The sequence below is a fragment of the Rhinopithecus bieti genome, unplaced genomic scaffold (assembly GCF_001698545.2).
Source record: "Rhinopithecus bieti isolate Rb0 unplaced genomic scaffold, ASM169854v2 scaffold_7045, whole genome shotgun sequence".
Classification (NCBI taxonomy): Eukaryota; Metazoa; Chordata; class Mammalia; order Primates; family Cercopithecidae; genus Rhinopithecus; species Rhinopithecus bieti.
Genome location: NW_016805305.1, coordinates 124,622 through 143,708, shown reverse-complemented (window position 1 = coordinate 143,708; position 19,087 = coordinate 124,622). Strand labels below are relative to the sequence as shown.

At 37.6% G+C, this 19,087-nt stretch overlaps 1 protein-coding gene across 1 annotated transcript in view; it reads right to left on the bottom strand.

Moving 5' to 3' along the window:
* The window catches only part of ADAMTSL3 (ADAMTS like 3), a 224,014-nt gene that overhangs the window by 83,925 nt on the left and 121,002 nt on the right, over positions 1-19,087 (bottom strand). The window contains exons 13-14 of the mRNA XM_017872132.1: positions 10,129-10,321; positions 9,835-10,014 (exon numbers count right to left, since the gene is read on the bottom strand). Coding sequence (XP_017727621.1) covers positions 9,835-10,014; positions 10,129-10,321 — 373 coding nt within the window. The remainder of the gene's footprint in view (positions 1-9,834; positions 10,015-10,128; positions 10,322-19,087) is intronic.

Genomic DNA, 19,087 nt, shown 5'->3' with positions numbered 1-19,087 from the left:
GAAAAGACACAAATAGACTGAAAATAAAGAGATGGAGCTAGATGTTCCATGCCAATGGAACCCCAAAAACAGTAATAGTGCTATATTTATATCAGACAAAATAGATTTCAAGGCAAAAACTGTAAGAAGAGGCAAAGAATGTCATTATATAATTTATAGAGGGGTCCATTCAGAAAGGGGACATAACAATTTTTTTTTTCTTTTTTTGAGGTAGAGTCTTGCTCTGTCACCCAGGCTGGAGAGCAGTGGCATGACCTCAGCTCACTGCAACCACCACCTTCCAGGTTCAAGCGATTCTTCCACCTCAGGCTCCCAAGTAGCTGGGATTACAGGTGCTTGCCACCACGCCTGGCAGGATATAACAATTGTAAACATATATGCACTAAACACTGGAGCACTCAGATATATAAAGCAAATATTATTAAAACCGTATAGAGATATAGGCCTCAATACAATAATAGCTTGAGACTTCAACATCCCACTTTCAACACTGGACAGAACTTCCATACAGAAAACCAACAAAGAACCATCCAATTTAATCTACATGACAGGCCAATAGATACTTACAGAACATTCCATTCAATGGCTGCAGAATACACATTCTTCTCTTCAGCACATGGATCATTCTCAAAAATAGACTGTATGTTTGGCCCTACAGAAGTCTTAAAACACTCACAAAAAAACTGAAATGACACCAAACATCTTTTCTGACCACAATGGAATGAAATTAGAAATCAGTAATGAGAAATTTTAGAAAATGTACAAATACATAGAAATTAAACAATATGCTCCTGAATGACAAGTGGGTTAATAAAGAAATTAAGAAGGAAATTGAAAATTTCTTAAAACAAATGAAAATGGAAGCACAATGTACCAAAACCTATGAGATACAGTGAAAGCAACACTAAGAGGGACATTTACAGCTATAAATACCTACATCAAAAAAGAAGAAAAACTTCAAGTAAACAACCTAACAATGCATCTTAGCTACAAAATCAAGAGCAAAACAAACCCAAAATTAATAGAAGAAATACAATACAAATGATCAATGAACCAAAAAGTTGGTTTTTTGAACAGATAAATAAAATTGACAAACTTCTTGCCAGACTAAGAAAAAAAGAGAGAAGACCCCAATAAATTAAATCAGAGATGGAAAAGATGACATTAGAACTGATACTGCATAAATTCAAAGGATCATTAGTGGCTACTATGAGCAATTAAATATCGATAAATTAGAAAATTTCGAAGAAATGGCTAAATTCCTAGCCACATACAACCTATCCAGATTGAACCATGAAAAACTCCAAAACCTGAACAAGTTAAGAAGATCAAAGCCATAATAAAATGTCTCCCAGTAAAGAAAAGCCTGAGACCCAATGACCTCACTGATGGTTTCTACCAGCATTTAAAGATCTAACACCAATCCTACTCAAACTATTCTGAAAGACAGCAGAGGAGAGAATACTTCCAAACTCATTCTGTCAGGCCAGTATTAACCTGATACCAAAACCAGACAAAACACATCAAAAGAGAAAAAGAAAACTACAGGGCCTGATGAACACTGATGCAGAAATTCTCAACAAAATATTAGCAAAGTGATTTCAACAACACATTAAAAGATAATTCATCATGACTAAGTGGGATTTATCCCAGGGATACAAGGATGGCTTAACACATGCAAATCAATCAGTGTAATACATCATATCAACAGAATGAAGAACAAAACCATATGATATTTTTAATTAACGCCAAACAAGCATGTGATAAAATTCAACATCCTTTCATGAGAAAAATCCTAAGAAAGTGAGTAGAGAAGAAACATACCTCAACACAAAGAAAGCCATATATGACAGACCCACAGCTAGTATCATAATGAATGGGGAAAAACTGAAGGCCTTTCCTGTAATATATGGAAAAAGACAAGCATGCTCACTTTCACCACTGTTATTCAACATAGTACTAGTAGTCCTAGCTAGAGCAATCAGGCAAAAATGAATAAATGAATAAATAAATAAATAAAGCAAAAAAAAACAAAAAATCCAAATTGGAAATGAAGAAGTCAAATTATCTTTGTTCCCAGATGATATGATCTTACATTTGGTAAAACCTAAACACTCCACCAAAAAACTATTAGAACTGATATATTCAGTAAAGTTGCAGGATACAAAATTAACATACAAATATCAGCAGCATTTCTATATGCCAACAGTGAACAATCAAAAAAAAAGAAATCAAGAAAGTAGTCCCATTTACAATAGCTACCAATAAAATTAAATACCGAGTAATTAACCAAACCAAAGAAGTGAGAGATCTATATAATGGAAACTATAAGACACTGATGACAGAAACTGAAGAGGACTATAAAAAATGGAAAGATATTCCATGTTCATTGATTGGAAGAATCAATACTGTTACAATGTCCATACCACCCAAAGTGATCTACAGATTCAATGCAATCCCTATCAAAATATCAATGACATTCTTCACAGAAATAAAAAAATCCTAAAATTTATAAGGAACCACAAAAGACCCAGAATAGCCCAAGATATCCTGACCAAAAAGAACAAAACTGGAGAAATCACATTATCTGACTTCAAATTATACTAAAGATAATAGGAACCAAAACAGCATGATACTGGCATAAAAACAGACAAATAGACCAATGGAACAGAGTAGGGATCCCAGAGATAAATCCACACATCTACAGTGAACTCATTTTTGACAATGGTGCCAAGATCATACATTGGGGAAAGGACAATCTCTTCAACAAATGATGCTGGGAAAACTGGATATTCATATGCAGAAGAGTGAAACTACACTCCTATCTCTTACTATACACAAAAATCAAATCAAAATGGATTAAAGCCTTAAGTCTAAGACTTCAATTATGTGAAACTACTATAAGAAAATGTTGGAGAAACTTTCCAGACATTGCTCTGGGCAAATATTTCTTGATTAATACCCCACGAGCACAGGCAAAGTAAAAATGGACAAATGGGATCACATCAAGTTAAAAAGCAAAGAAAACAATCAACAAAGTGGACACAACCCACAGAATAGGAGAAAATATTTGAAGATTACCCATTTGATAAAGGTTTAAGAACCAGAATATATAAGGGGTTCAAACAACTCTATAGGAAAAAAACCTAATAATCCAGTTTAAAAACGGGAAAAGATCTGAATAGACATTTCTCAAAGAAGATATACAAAGGGCAAACAGGCATATGACAAGATGATCAACATCAATGATCACCAGAGAAATGCGAATGAGAACTATAATGAGATGTCATCTCACTCCAGTTAAAATGGCTCTTATCAAAAAGACAGGCAATAACAAATGTTGGCGGGGATGTGGAGAAAAGGGAACCCTTGTACACTGTTGGTGGTAATGTTAATTAAAACAACTACTAGGGAGAACAGTTTGGAGGTTCCTCAAAAAACTAAAAATAGAGCTACCATATGATCTAGCAATCTCACTGCTAGGTATATACCAAAAAGAAAGGAAAATCAGATACTAAAGAGTTATCTATAATCCCATGTATACTGCAGCCATATTCACAATAGCCAAGATATGGAAACAACCTAAGTGTTCATCAGCAGACTAATGGATAAAGAAAGTGTGGTACATATACACAATGGAGTACTATTCAGCCATAAAAAAGAATGAGATCCTATCATTTGCAACAACATGGATGGAACTGAAGGTCATTATATTAAGTTAAATAAGCCAGGCACAGAAAGACAAACATCACATGTTCTTACTTATTTGTGGGAGCTAAAAATTAAAACAATTGAACTCATGGAGATAGAGAGTAGAAGGATGGTTATCAGAGGCTGAGAAGGGTAGTCGGGGAGGGATGCGTGGATGGTTAATGAGTACAAAAAATAGTTAGAAAGAATGAATAAGACCTAGTATTTGCTAGCACAACAATTCAATTGTACAACAATTCAATTGTATTTTTTTAAATAATTAATATAATTTGGATTGTTTATTATACAAAGGATAAATGCTTGAGGGGATGGATACCCCATTCTCTATGATGTGATTCTTATACATTTCATAACTGTTTCAAAGTATCTCATGTACCCCATAAAAATATATACTTACTATGTACCCACAAAATTAAAATAAAATTTAAAAGAATGGTTATCTGCATAGTGATTCATAATAAAACCTCATAATACCACATAATAAAATGAGTAAAAGAAGAGTTTTATAATAAACCTTAAGAACTGAACTAGTCTTTTACTCACAGAAAGAATATCTGAACATACAGTTAATGCATTTGGATCAACAACCTTCAATCAAGATGAAATTAACTCTGCAGGATAATGATTCATAGAATGATCTTCACCCAGAGGTCTGATATTTCCTGGCCCCAAGAAACACCAATTATGAAGATGAAGATAAAAAAATGTCTTAAGGAAGCCCAACCAAGTTTCTTAGACTTTGTATCAAAGAGCTCAGAGATGGGAACTTCTCGAGGGCACTTCCATCCTAAGCACCATTAATAAGCTGAAAGTGTTTCATTCATAACATTGTGTGTGTGTGTGTGTAAATAAGCTTTTGTGCACTTGTGTGCTGGTAAATGTTTCAAAACATGTTCTTGGAGGAAACAGCCAAGATTGTTTTGCCAGTTTCTGTGGTGTAAATACTCCCATCATGGCTGATTTCCAGCTATCAACCCAATGTGACTGAGTACAAGTTGGGATGAGATCATAAGTGGTTCTCACTGGCCAGTAAGAACTGACTTCAACACACTACTTCCTTCATGAGTTGTAATTAATAATTCTGTGGAAAATCAGGGAATGCTGTATTTTAAAATCCATGTATCCTGGACATATCTTGAGTTGTTCTTTATAACATTTTTCAGTTATAGAGATATTTTCCATTTTACTTAGCATATTAGACATATTAATAGCTCAAGAGTTGAAGAGTTGGCAGACATGAATAATAATATAGGAGGTGAAGAACTCAGAGAAGATCATAAGTGTTGGAAGACAGTGGTACACCGATAAGAGACAGGAAGTGTGGGGAACAGGTTGGGAGAGGGTGAAGAGGCTGTCCCTTTGCTTTCCCACAATGAGGATATAAACTAGATGATGAGCTGGAGATATGGTTAGAAGGTTAGAGACTTTCTGGAGATTGAAAATCACACATGGAAGTTAAAGAATTCAGGACACAGAATCAACCACAGTGGAAAAGTGTAGCAATGGAAATCAATGGATCAAATGTTGGGCTTTTTGAGATTTGGAAGAAGAGAAGTCAACAGAAAAGACATAGTCAGATAAGTAAAAAAAATAAAAATACCAAGAAACACGATGAAGGAAAAAGGTGAAGACAAACAAAATAATCAAACGTTCCATCAAAGTACAGAAAACAAAGGAAGGCTATTTCAGCCAAGAGGTGAGACACAAAACAGGCTACAAGGGGTATGTGGATCACAGAAATTCACCATTTGGGAAGACTGCCTGATATGAGTCAATGCTTCTAACTTGAAAAGCAGTGTAAGAACTGAAGGCTCCTTTCTGCCTAAGGCTTGGTCCAGATCTAAGGAACTAAGGCACACTCATAAGCCAATGAATGGACAGAGCTCAAATATACCATGAATAGAGCTAGTGTCAGGGAAGAGGAAGATTCTGGCTACAGGCCAGAGGCCTGGCTCCACGAAGAATGGAAATTCTGGTGTGGCTGCTCAGCCTTTCTGTGTCCAGGGTTAGCGGCCAGGTTCAATGTGGAAGGACCTTATCCAGAACCACAAAATGGATGGCTGCCCCCAAGTGAGCCATCCCATGGCAGAGGGACTAGTTTGGCAGGAAGCTTTAAGAAGGGTGGCAATTTGGTGTCAGAGTCTCTGCCAAGAAAAAGCAACTCTGATGAGAGGAAAATTTAACTAAGAGGAGAAAGCTCCATCCAACAGGAAACTCAAACTTCTGTGAAACAGGTTGTGTGCCTGATTGCACTCAAGCCTCGACATCGCCTTTTGATGTCCACAGGCTGAGGCTGCCTCCGTTTTCTTGTGCATGTGTGTATGCTTGCTCTTCCTCCCAGATAGGGGCTTCCTGGATGTGAGGTCATGACTGAAAGCCAGAGAGTGTCTTGTTTGAGTTTGGGCTGACCTCTTGGAGCACAGGAGAGCTTGCTCTTTGCCCTGATGAATGGTTGCCTATGAAACTAAACATCCTCCTGTCCAAACCAGCTCACATGGGTAGTCTCCTCTTTAGTTTCCTTCTCTTCTTTGTCTCAACAAAAACCCCTCCAATGAATGATCTGCCTCTCCTCTGTTAGCAGACCTGAGCTCTTCTAAAGATCACTATTTCAACACCACTTCGCATTTTCCCTGACTTTGCAAATACTGTTGAGGAATAAAGCTTGCTCAGAGCTCTGGACAACCGGAGGATCTGTTGGCAATCCCATGGCCACTGGCCTCAAGGACAATATAAACCAGACGGGAAGACCATGTGGATGCTCAGGAAAGAGCTACCATTGAAAAACAATAAAAATTAGGGTCATTGTGATTTAAAAGTGGGAAATGCTGGGTGATTTTAGGAAGTGGAAAACTTCACAGAAGAGGGAAGCTTACAGTTGGACCCAGGATTTGAAAGCCACAAGAGCAGAGACACACAAGTGGGCCCATATAGATGTGCAATGGTGTTACTTTAGTGATACGCAACTGGCAACTGTAAATTCAGTTATTCACTGGACAGGGAGGAAAGTGGTGATGTCACCACCAGCCTCCACTCTAAAATGCCAGTGATAACCGTTTGTTCCACAAGACAGGATAGAACTGTGAATGCCTGTTTGTTCTTAGAAGAGAGAAGCAAGGACAGAAGCAAAGTGGGGTATTTTAGGGCTTGGCAGTGGTTCTAGGTGCTCCCTCGCTACATCCAGAAACAAGCTGCCTGGTTTCTCCTCGACATCTGCTCCTTTGCTGTTCTTCCCTTTTCTTGCCTCTTCCCTTTAGGCTAGGACAGCACTTGATCAAAGAAGTCACTACCCCGAGCCATTCCTACCTTGGACACATGTAAGGGCCAACCCACCCAAACAAGAATGAGAGGCAGGTAAGGAAACACTTCTCACACTGCAAGTGTATCATTACAACACCCAAGGATCTTGTTGAAATGCAGACTCTGATTCCTTAGGTCTGGGTGGGACTTGAGATTCCTCATTTCTTAAAAGTTCCCTGCTGATGTCAATTTGACTAGTCCTTGGGCCACACTAAGTGTAGCAAGGAGAATCACGCATTCACAATGCAAGATCCTCCTCACAAAAGTGTGGCGCTTCCTTCTGTTCCTAACTTTACGGAAACAGTAACTGGATCCTTCACCTCTCCTGACAATGGGGCAAGGTAAGACTTCACTCTTGGGGCTTAACTGGGTGAGGTAACTAGGTGATGGAATAAATACTGCCTACCCACTAGCCCACCCAGGCTACCCACCTCTCTAACACCTTTGTCCAGCCCCCACTACCTGACCTAGTCTCAAAGGAATTCCCAAAAGAATGATTCTTCCTTGGGCTGTCTATTGTTCCTTGTGCAAGTAGGAGGAAAATTAACCCACTTTTGCACACAAAGCTCTCCAGACCTGTTCTTCCCACCCTCCTTTGGGGTGGTGGTCTCACCTGGATCAGTCCTTTCTCTTTGTTTAAGACCAGACTGCAGGAGGGACTCCTGTCCCTCAAGTCATTTACCTATAGTATGGCAACTTTCCGGGGAGAGCTGTGGCCACTGGCACTGTCTCCAGCTGCTTGTGAGTTGGACAGAGGAAGTGGGCATTGGTGGCTGGATCCTAGGGCAACTCCTGCTCTGCAGACCCTAGAGAGATGGGTTCATCTCTTTCCTTAGGCTTCTTCTGATAAACCTCAGAAGGGAATGTTTATGTAGACCTTCAGTGGCACTGACTGAGGATAATGACCTGTAGGTTTTCAGTTAAGACAGTTTTAAAATACTAGCACTTAACAGAACTAGACAGTTAAAACAGCAAAAATCCCAATCTGCAGAAAAATCCCAATCTGGATATATGTACAGAAATACTGTTAATCCAACCTATAGCCAGAAATGTGGACCTTCTCTCAAGGGCGATGGGAAGAGCCTACTGCACTAGACATTGCCATGTCAAATATCTTATGTTATCCTCACAAGAACCATTGCATTTAGCGAAAGTAAATGGGGGCTCAGAGAAGTGAAGTGTATTTAACAAGGCCACCCAGATTTAGGCTTCAGAGCTGGGGTATCTGCATGAAGACTTGAGTGTATACCATGTATAATAATTTTGGGTCACACAGGCCTGGATTTGAATCTATCTGTGTTCTTGGGCAAGTTACCTAATCTGAATGAACCTCTGTTTTCTCACCTATAAAAATGGAGATAACATCTGCTTCTGGGGCTATTGTAGGATGAGACGAGAGGAGCAGGTCATGACTATGCCCGGCACTGAACCTAGGACTCAGAGCAGCTTGTGAATGTCACTCACTGTCCTTCCTTATTTCTTGAGGTTATTTCTGATGTTGGGGTTGGGTTTCTACTCCAAGAAGATACACACCAGGTGGCAGTGACTAGAGCTTACAAGACACTGATAATGTATCTAATTTATCTGTTTTGAATCTGTGCTAAAATCTCAGCCTGCAGATGTTAAGGATGCAGCAAGACTGGAGCAAAGGGCTGGAAGAAGAATAAGGACTGCAGTAAGAGAGCCATGCGTGCAAGAAAGGCCCTACCAGCTATTCTGAGGAACATATACCATAGTCCCTTCTTATCCATGGTTTCGCTTTCCACAGTCAACCATGGTCCAAAAATATTAAATAGAACATTCCAGAAATAAACAATTTGTAAGTTTTAGGTTGCATGACATTCTGAGTAGTGTGATGAAATCTCTCACCATCTCACTCCATCTGCCCAGGACATGAATCATTCCATCCATGCCACCTGCCTATTAGTCACTTAAGTAGTCTTCTCAGTTATCAGATAAAAAAACCAAAGGATATATAAAATTTAGTATGATCCACAGTTTCAGGCATTCACTGGGGTCTTGGACTGTATCCCCCGTGAATAAACAGGGACTACTGCACTTGATTTCGCAAGCAATCAGACCGATGGAAGATTCTGAACAAGCTAGAGACTTGATGGACACAGTGATGGGAACACTGTGGGATGTTAGCTAGTCTGGAGATGGGAGAGTAATACAGAAAGATCAAGTGGGCAGTGTAATATAACAGAAAGAACTCTTGGAATAAAGTCAAAACAAGTGGATTCTGCTACTTTTCCAGCTGTGGGAGCTTAGGCAGCTTACTTCAGCTATTGGGATTTAATTTCCCCCACCTGAAAAATAAGGCTTCATTACTAGACTGGGTCAAGCCCTGCCAGCACTGAAACGATGTGCTAGAACTCTACTCACTGCACTAATTCAAACTTACCATGATGAAGGGTAAAATTAACAGTGTAAGTGACAAAACATAGAGGAAGTTAAGGCATGGAAGATGTTCAGAATGTTGGAATGACAGAGCTTAATGAATGATTCCACATGGGAGGACACAAGGAAGAGAGGAACCATAGTGATTTTGAGTTTATCCTGGGATACTATGATCCTGGTAGTTCCAAATGAAGGGGCTGGTGTGGGAGAAAGATGATAAGAACACTTTGAATAATACCGAGTAAAAACTAGAAATGAATCATCGTGTGCGGGCCTGGACTATAGTACTTGCACAACCCCAAGAGTGAGTGAGCACTTCCTTACTCATCTCACACTAGTTCCAGCCTGACCTTGTGGAAATACTTAGAAGCTGAAACGAAGGAGGGGCAGAAAAGAAGGGACTGTAAAGTTGAGCCTGGCCCTTACCTTCGACCAGTCTCCCACAGCTAAATGTGGAGGACAGTCTGTCCTGGCACAGGACTTGTGAGACGACGCCTTAGGTCCTTGGCACAATTCATCTGAGAGATTCAAAAAGCTGCCATCTGTTAGCAGCTGCCGACAGGTGACTCTTCTATTCTGAGTTCCCCCGCCACAAGTCCTGGAACACTAAGAAGACAAGAGGGGGTGATATGGCAGGCTTGGCCTACTCTGTGTTAGTGCAGTGCAGGGCCTCTCACAATCATAATCACAGAGGACCCTGGAGTGGCCAGTCTGCCCTACCTGCTGCCATTCTTCAATGTGCCAGCCAGGAGGGCAGTCAAACTGACTGCATGCTTGTAAAGCATGGGGCTTTTCATCTCGGCACTCCTCAGGAGGGGCAGGGGTCTCCCCTGGGTGCAGGCAGTACACATCTCGGGTCTGAATTCCAACTCCACAGGTAGCTGAGCAGGGCCCCCAAGAGCCCATGTGCCACCTAAAACAGAAAACAAGTGGGAAAAGTTGAACAGTCCAATAAACCAATGTGCAACCATCAGAGCATGAACAACGTGAAGTTCTCCTCTGGGATTCCAGACTTCACATCCTGTGTACAGATTCTACAGTCACAGCATCTCTATCAATATATGCAATTAAAACACAGAGCTATAGTATTTAAAGGCAAGAAATGTCAGGAAAGTGTTTAAAGATCTTACCTGTTTGGCAAAGTCCAGAGTAAAAAGCAGCAGATCTGTTCCCATCCTGTCCTTCGTACCACTATATATCAAAAATAAAATCCTGGTTTTGTTTTGAATGGAGTCCCAAGGCAATGATGATTTATTCAGGTGTCAAAAGAAATTTTAAATGTTTAAAAGCACACTTCAGGAAATCTTCAGGGCACCTGGCTTCATTATTTGGAATATCCCTACGAAAATTCTTTTATGTTAGGATTGGATTTACAACATATATATAATGTGATTCCTTTCCAATAAGATCTTGGAAAAATCAGGTTTTCTCATAAAACATCTGTAAAAATGAAAAACCAGGGCAGCTGGTTTCGACACATATTTCCAAGTTGCCTTCAAGGAAGATTCTCCCAATTTACACTCCCACCAGAAGCATTTGAGAGCGCCTAGTTGCCTATACCCATAACCACACTGGAGAATATCATTGGGAAAAGTCTCCGCCCATCTGATGGGTGAAAAATTACACATTATGGTTATTTTAACTTGTGCATATTTAATTAGCAAACATAAATTCTTCACTAGTTACTGTAGAGATACATCATGAGGAAACCATTTTTAAATGTTTAAAATGTTCGTAAAAGGATGCTGGCTCTAGGGTAGTTTGTAACAGCACACACACAAATATTAAATTGAATTACATTTTACAAAATGGAAGGAGATCATATAAATGTTTAACAATAAAGCGGAAAATAATTGTCCATTCATACAGCACAATGCTAGCAGCCATTAAAATAATAAAGTAGATGTATAGTTATTAACATAGAAATACAATCATGACATATTTTTAATAGAAAAGAAAAGCAGGTCATAAAATAGTTTGTAGAGTATAAGTAAATGCATGCAGAAAAAAGTCTGAATAATTATACATTAAAATATTACCAGTGATGATACCTAACTATAGGATTTTCATTTTCTTTATTCTTGCTGATTTTTTCTCTGATTTTATTACAATAAGCACTCATATCAGAAAAAAATGTTATTTCTCTGAAAAAATTAATTAGTATTTAATCTAAAAATGATTCTCAGTTTTCCTCTTTTCTAATTTTCTATTATAAACATCCCCTACTTGTGTAAATAAAAAGAAAATGAAAAATAGTATTTAATGCAAATATAATAGGACAAAAGAATAAAAGTTTTATTTATGAAGGAAAAATTTCACAATGAAGATATATAATAATCACACAAGTATGGAGATTAAATATAAAGCATAAACTTGTAAAAGCAGGAGCTGTTAAGTATAGGAAAATGGACAAAAAAATTAAAAAATTTAAAATCTTTAAAATACTTCGCTAAACCCTTGGCATATTAACAAGGCAGACATTAATAAGAATATCAGAGATTTAATAATATATTTGAAAATATGGATAAAATAGATAACCTTCTAAGGAACTATGAAAGTTCCATTCAAGAAAGGGACTGAACCTCACTAGTTTTGTGGTGAAGTCCTACAAATTTTCAAGAAACAGGTGAATTCCCATATTATCTTAAATGTTTCAAAATAAGAAGATGAAAATATTTTATTTTATGCATATTATAAAGCTAGAAAAAATCTGAACAGAAAAGCTGACAAATATATATAAAGCAAACTTTTGCATGTGGTTATATATCCTAAATCCTAAATGAAAGTATAAATTCTAAGTAAAAAAGAAGCAAATTAATCAACAGATTAAAACAATACAGGGTCTGTGATGTGGTCTGAAGGTTTGTGTCACCAACGAATTCAAATGTTGAAGCCTTAAACCCCAGCATGATAGTATTTGGAGATGGGACCTTTGAGAGGTAATTAGGATTAGATGGGGACATGAGGGTGGGGTCCTCATGATGGGATTAGTGCCTTTGTAAAAAGAGACACTAGGGAGCTTGCTCTCTCTCCACCATGTGAGGACACAGCAAGATATCCGCTGTCTGAAAGTCAGGAACAGAGCTCTCACCAAAAACTGAACCCTTTAATCTTGGACTTTCCAGCCTCCAGACTGTGAGAAAACAAAGTTCTGTCTTTGAAGCCACCCTTATGGTATTTTGTTATGGCAGTATGAGGTGACTAATTCAGTATATTTTCTGACCACAGTGGAACTAAATTAGATAAACCCCAAATACTTAGAAATTGTGCTGTAATCTTCTAAATTGCCCATGGGTCAAAGAAGAAATCACAAGGGAAAGTAAATAGTATTTTTAAATGCACATTCATAGAAACATCAAGTGTCAAAATTTGTGGAATTTAGCTAAAGCCATGATTAGAAGAAAATCAAGTCTTAAATGATATATTTAAAAAGTTTGACAATAATAATCTAAGTAACCATTTCAAGAGGTTAAAAAAAGAATAGCAATTACACCCCAAAAAAGTAGAAGAAAGGAAACAATAAACATGAGAATAAAATAAATGAATTAGAAAATAAAACACAAAGTTGGTCCTGGCAGGATGCATTGGCTCATGCCTGTAATCCCATCACTTTGGGAGGCTGAGGTGGTTGGGTCACCTGAGGTCAGGAGTTCGAGACCAGCCTGTCCAATATGGTGAAACCCCATCTCCACTGAAAATACAAAAATTTGCTGGGTGTGGTGGTGCATGCCTGTAATCCCAGCTACTTGGCAGGCTGACACGTGAGAACTGCTTGAACCCAGGAGGCTGAGGTGTCGGTGAGCCGAGATCAGGCCACTGCACTCCAGCCTGGGTGACAGAGCAAGACTGTCTAAAAAAAAAAAAAAAAAGTTGGCCCTTCAAAGGACTAACAAGATTAATAAATTATTGACAAAATGTGAAGAAAAAAGAGAGCAGGCACACATTATAAAATCAGGAATTTAAGGGGGGACATTTTGGCATGAAAAATAGTACAGTAAGTAATGAAAAATATTGTCAATAAATTTGAAAATTTACATGAACTGAAAAAATTCCTACAAAAACCAACTTATCAAAACTAACACACAAATAAGGAGAAATTGGAATAGTCTTATATCTATTAAATTAAATTTGTAATTTAAAGTATTTTAAAAATAAACTCCATGTCACATGGCTTCCTTGGTGAACTAAACATTTAAGGCATAAACGATTCCAACCTTACATAAACTCTCTAAAAAATGTAAGAAGAGGGAAAACTTGCCAACTCATTTAAGCCAATGTCACTCATAAACAGATTTAAAAATCCTAAATAAAATATTAGCAATCAGGTGATAAAGCGAAAAATAATGTTACATGGTGACCAATCTGGGTTTATTCTAGAAAGGCAAAATTGGTTCAACCTTGGAAATTCAATCAGTGTCTATGACATAGCAAACTATAGGAAAAAAGTCATATGATCATTTCAATAGAGACAGAAAAACATTTGTAAATTTTAACAGATATTCATGATAAAAAATTTTTTTAATTTGAATTAGCACATCCAAAAGCAAAGGCTTGGGGTGGGAAGGTGAGAGAGGGCTGGAGAATAGAGTAAAATATCTAATTGAGCACCCCTTTGTTACAAAATATAGCAATACCAGTTAAAGAAAGACATAAGAGTAAGATATTCCCTCATACAAATGAAACATCTCAGTTGACCAGAAATCAATATAAACACACAGTGCTAAAGCACTAAGAAAGTTATGAAACAGGATATGTAATGTAAAACAAAGTATGTGTTTGAATGTACTGAGAGAATATTTAAATTCTGTAAGATTTTGAGAATAAGTTAATGATGGGATCATTGAAATCAGGCAAACAAAAAAAGAGAAAGGAAATTAACAACTCCAGAGAAAAAACTTGCACTCAAAAGAAAATGTAACCATAATAAAATATTAAATGTCTTAGCTGTGCAATGCTTTTTTTTAAATGACGGCTTTGAGATACAGTTTACATAATATAAAATCTGCCCTTTTAAAGGGTAGCAATGCTCCTCCTATAAAATAGCTCTAGCCTAGTTCTAGGCATTTTTGGATACTAAATACCTGACCATGGTGAAATGCCTGACCATGACCCATCAGATGACCATGTGACAAGCTGCTTATTGTAAAGGGGACATTATCTATCTGTAAAGTCATATAGTTAGATGTGACCAGCAGTGGCCCACCGAGTGGAAGTGGTATATGGGACCAGGCATTGGTGGTGAGTGCATCATTGTAAAAGGTCTAGTGATGGTAATGGCCACAAGTGTCCAGAAATACCTAACCAGACATGACTTTGGTATGACTTCATGTTTTCTTTTAATTTAATCTCCCTTGGCTCCTGAAAAATTTATAAACTTAGTTCGTCAGCCTATTATTTTTGTGGATCACTTAGTATCTTTCTACTAAGTTTATTATTAGCTCAAGTTAAGCAGAATTAGTTTATACTGCTTATACCTAGGAATCCTGATTAATATAAGGTGATACAAGTTTTAATTATTTTTGAATTCTAGAAATTTTATTTTTTCTAGATTTTGATATCTAGAAATCAATTAACATGCAAAAGACAAAATCAATACATAAATTAGTATTTCTATTCATTTAGCACTGATCTTTGACTTTTAACATACAGAATTATAATTTTTTAAAATTTTATTTTAGGTATATGTGCAGGTTTTTTATATAGGTAAATTGCATGTCATGGGGATTTGGTGTACAGATTATTTCATTACCCATATTAATAAGCATAGTACCAGGCAGGTACTTTTTCAATCCTCTCCCTTCTCCTACCCTTCCACCCTCAAGTAGACCCTGGTGTCTGTTGTTCCCTTCTTTGTGTTGATGTGTTCTCAGTATTTAGCTTCTACTTATAAGTGAGAACATGTGGTATTTGGTTTTCTGTTCCTGCATTAGTTCACTTAGGGTAATGATCTTTAGCGCCATTTGTGTTCCTGCAAAGGACATGATCTCATTCTTTTTCTATGGCTGCATAATATTCCATGGTGTATATGTACCACATTTGTTTTTATCCAGTCTACCGCTGATGGGCATTTACGTTGATTTAATGTCTTTGCTATTGTGAATAGTGCTGCGATGAACATATGTGTGCATGTGTCTTTATGGTAGAATGATTTATAATTCTTGGGATATATACCCAATAATGAAATTGCTGAGTCAAATGGTAATTTTTTAAAGTTATTTGAGAAATTGCCACACTGCTTTCCACAATGGCTGAGTTAATTTACATTCCAACCAGCAGTGTATAAATGTTCTCTTTTCTCTGCAACCTCACCAGCATCTGTAATTTTTTGACTTTTTAATAACAGCCGTCTGACTAGTGTGAGATGGTATCTCACTGTGGTTTTGATTTGCATTTCTCTAATGATTAGTGATGTTGAGCATGTTTTCATATGCTTGTTGGCCACATGGAGCTCTTCTTTTGGAAAGTGTCTGTTCACATCATTTGCCCACTTCTTAAAGGGACAAAGGTTTTTTGCTTAATTTGTTCAGTTTCTTAAAGATTCTAGATATTAAGCTTTCGTTGGATGCATAGTTTACAAATATTTTCTCTGATTCTGTAGGTTGTCTATCTACTCTGTTGATAGTTTATTTTGCCGTGCAGAAGCTCTTTTGTTTAGGCCTCATTTGTCAATTTTTGTTTTTGTTGCAATTGCTTTTGGCATCTTTGTCATGAAATCTTTGCCAGAGCCTATGTCTAGAATGTATTTCCTAGGTTATCTTCCAGCGTTTTTATAGCATAACTGTAAATGTTTGTAACAAAAGTCTAGAGTTGTTCAGTATGTCCATCCTTTTATTGATCAAGATGAAAGGATTTCTGAGCTATCTTGAACTACTTTCATCTGTTACTATTGCTAAGAATTATTTTTTATTTTCCGTTCTTCTCATTTTAATTATTTCCTGTGCTTTGTGAGCATTGATTTTGCTTGTTATACTTTTTATTCTGTCTTCCCCTCTGTTATATTTTATTTTTAGGTTTACCCTTAGAATTTTAAAGGCCCTATTTCACAACTCTAGACTTAAACAAAATCATTTCCATCTTAACAAACAGTATAAGGGCCTAAAGCACTTTAATCAATCAACCTCTCTGAGTTTTACAAGGCTTTGTTGGACAGTATCTCTTTTTTCAAATTGATAAATCAGAAACTAGTATTGATTTCCATAGTCAATAAACTTTTTTAGATTAAACATCTTTACAATATGCTTCGGTCATCATTCATTCTTATATCTCAGACCCTCCTTCTAGGATCATTTTCCTGCTTAATTAATACATTCTTTAGAATTGTCTTTAGTGAAAATTTGCTGATAGTGCAATTTCCTGGTTTTGTTCACCTAGAATACCTAACATAATTTTAGTAAATATTTATTACCTATGATGTGTCAAGCTCTTTTAAAAGTGTATGTATTAACTCATTTAATTGTCATATAACCTTACTATAAGACTACCTTGTTGATGCCTGCTGCATAAGGAGATACTATTACAATCTGAAAATATCCCTATTTCATCTTTAAAATGTTGTTTTAATAATATACAATTCTAGGCTGACAGTGATTTTTTCTTCTGAGCCATTTGAAGATAATGCTTCATTATTTCTCATGAGAAAAAAAATGTCAGTTTTTGTTATTGTTCCTCTCCTGGATCTTTTCTATATCTCTGACTTTGAGATTTTCTTTTTCTTTAGAGTTCTAAAGTTTAACAACAGTGTATCTGAATGTGTATTTTTTATTCCCTGCTTGGGATTTGCTGTGACTCCCGATTCTTAGGTTTCATATTTTTTCATTAATTCTGAAATATTCCCTGCTATTATCTCTTTGATAACTCTCTTTTCTTTTTTCTTGTTAGAATCATGAAGTCCTTTTTATCACTTTTCACAGTATAAGGCACTTATTTTTTCTTTTAATATCATTCTTTTTTAAAGGCAAAGGAATCACAAGTGAATGCACTAGTCATGATCCATCAGAATGATAGATGCTTATGTACAAGAACATTTCCTGACTTCTTTCTGAACCTGTCACCACTAGGTAATACCGCTATTTGCTTACTTTAAAAGTGGGAGAATTTAGTATGATTCTCTCCTTTTTAAAAATTGAATTTATAGAAATTTAAGGGGTACAAGTGCAGTTTTGTTACATGGATATATTACAAAGTGATAAAGTCTGGACTTTCCCTGCAACCAACACCAGAATAATGTACATTGTACCCATTAGGTAATTTCTCATCCCTCACCCTCTTCCCACCTATCTGAGTCTCCAAATTCTATTTCACACTCTATGTTCATGGGTACACATTATTTAGTTCACACTTGTGAGAACATGTGAAATTTGACTTTCCACTTCTGAGTTATTTCACTTAAGATAATGGCCTCCAGTTCCATCCACGTTGCTGCAAAACACGTGGTTTCATTATTTTTATAGCTGAATAGTACTCCATTGTGTACATATGCCACATTTTCTTTATCCAATCATTTATTGATGTGATTCTCTTTTCTTAGCATATTTTTGGGGATATTTTTGGATGAATTATTTTACTTAAGTTTTGGAGGAAGGAGATTTAATTTTCATTAGTGCATTTAATTATCTCCACCTGGTCTCTCCCTTGACACATGGGGATTATGGGGATTACAATTTCAGATGAGATTTGGGTGGGTACACAAAGCCTAACCATATCATTTCATCCCCTCTCACAATTCTCATGTCCATTTCACATTTCAAAACTAATCATGCCTTCCCAACAGTCCCCCAAAGCTTTAATTCATTCTGGCATTGACCTAAAAGTCCAAGTCCAAAGTCTCATTTGAGACAAGGCAAGTAAGTCCCTTCCGCCTATGAGCCTGTAAAATCAAAATCAAGTTAGTTACTTCCTAGATATAATGGGAGTACAGGCATTGTGTAAATACATCCATTCCAAATGGGATAAATGGGCCCAAATGAAGGGGCTACAGGCCCCATGCAAGTCTGAAATTTAGTTGGGCAGTAAAATCTGAAAGCTCTGAAATTATCTCCTTTTGACTCCATGTCTCACATACAGGTCACACTGATGCAAGAGGTGGACTCCTATGGTCTTGGAAAGTTCCGCCCTTGTGGCTTTGCAGGGTACAGTCCCACTCCCAGCTGCTTTCATGGGCTGGCGTTGTCTGTGACTTTTCCAGGAACACAGTGCAAGCTGTCAGTGGATCTACCATTCTGGGGTCTGGAGGACAGTCGCCCTCTTCTCACAGCTCCACTAGGCAGTGTCCCAGTGGGGACTCTGTGTAGGGGTTCTGACCCCCACATTTCCCTTCTGCATTGCCCTAGCAGAGGTTCTCCATGAGGGCTCCACCCTTGCAGCAAACTTCTGACTGAAATCTAGACAGAGACTCCCAAACCTCAATTCTTGACTTCTCTGCACCTGCAGGCCCAACACCATGTGGAAGCCACCAAAGCTTGGGGCTTGCACCGTGTGATGCAATGGCCTGAGCTGTATGTTGGCTCCTTTTAGCCATGGCTAGGATGCAGGGCACCAAGTCCTGAGACTGCACAAAGCAGCAAGGCCCTGCAGGGGACTAGCACAAGAAACTGTCTTTTCCTTCTAGGCCTCTGGGCCTGTGATGGGAGGGGCTGCCATGAAAACCTCTGATGTGCCCTGGAGACATTTCCCCCATTGT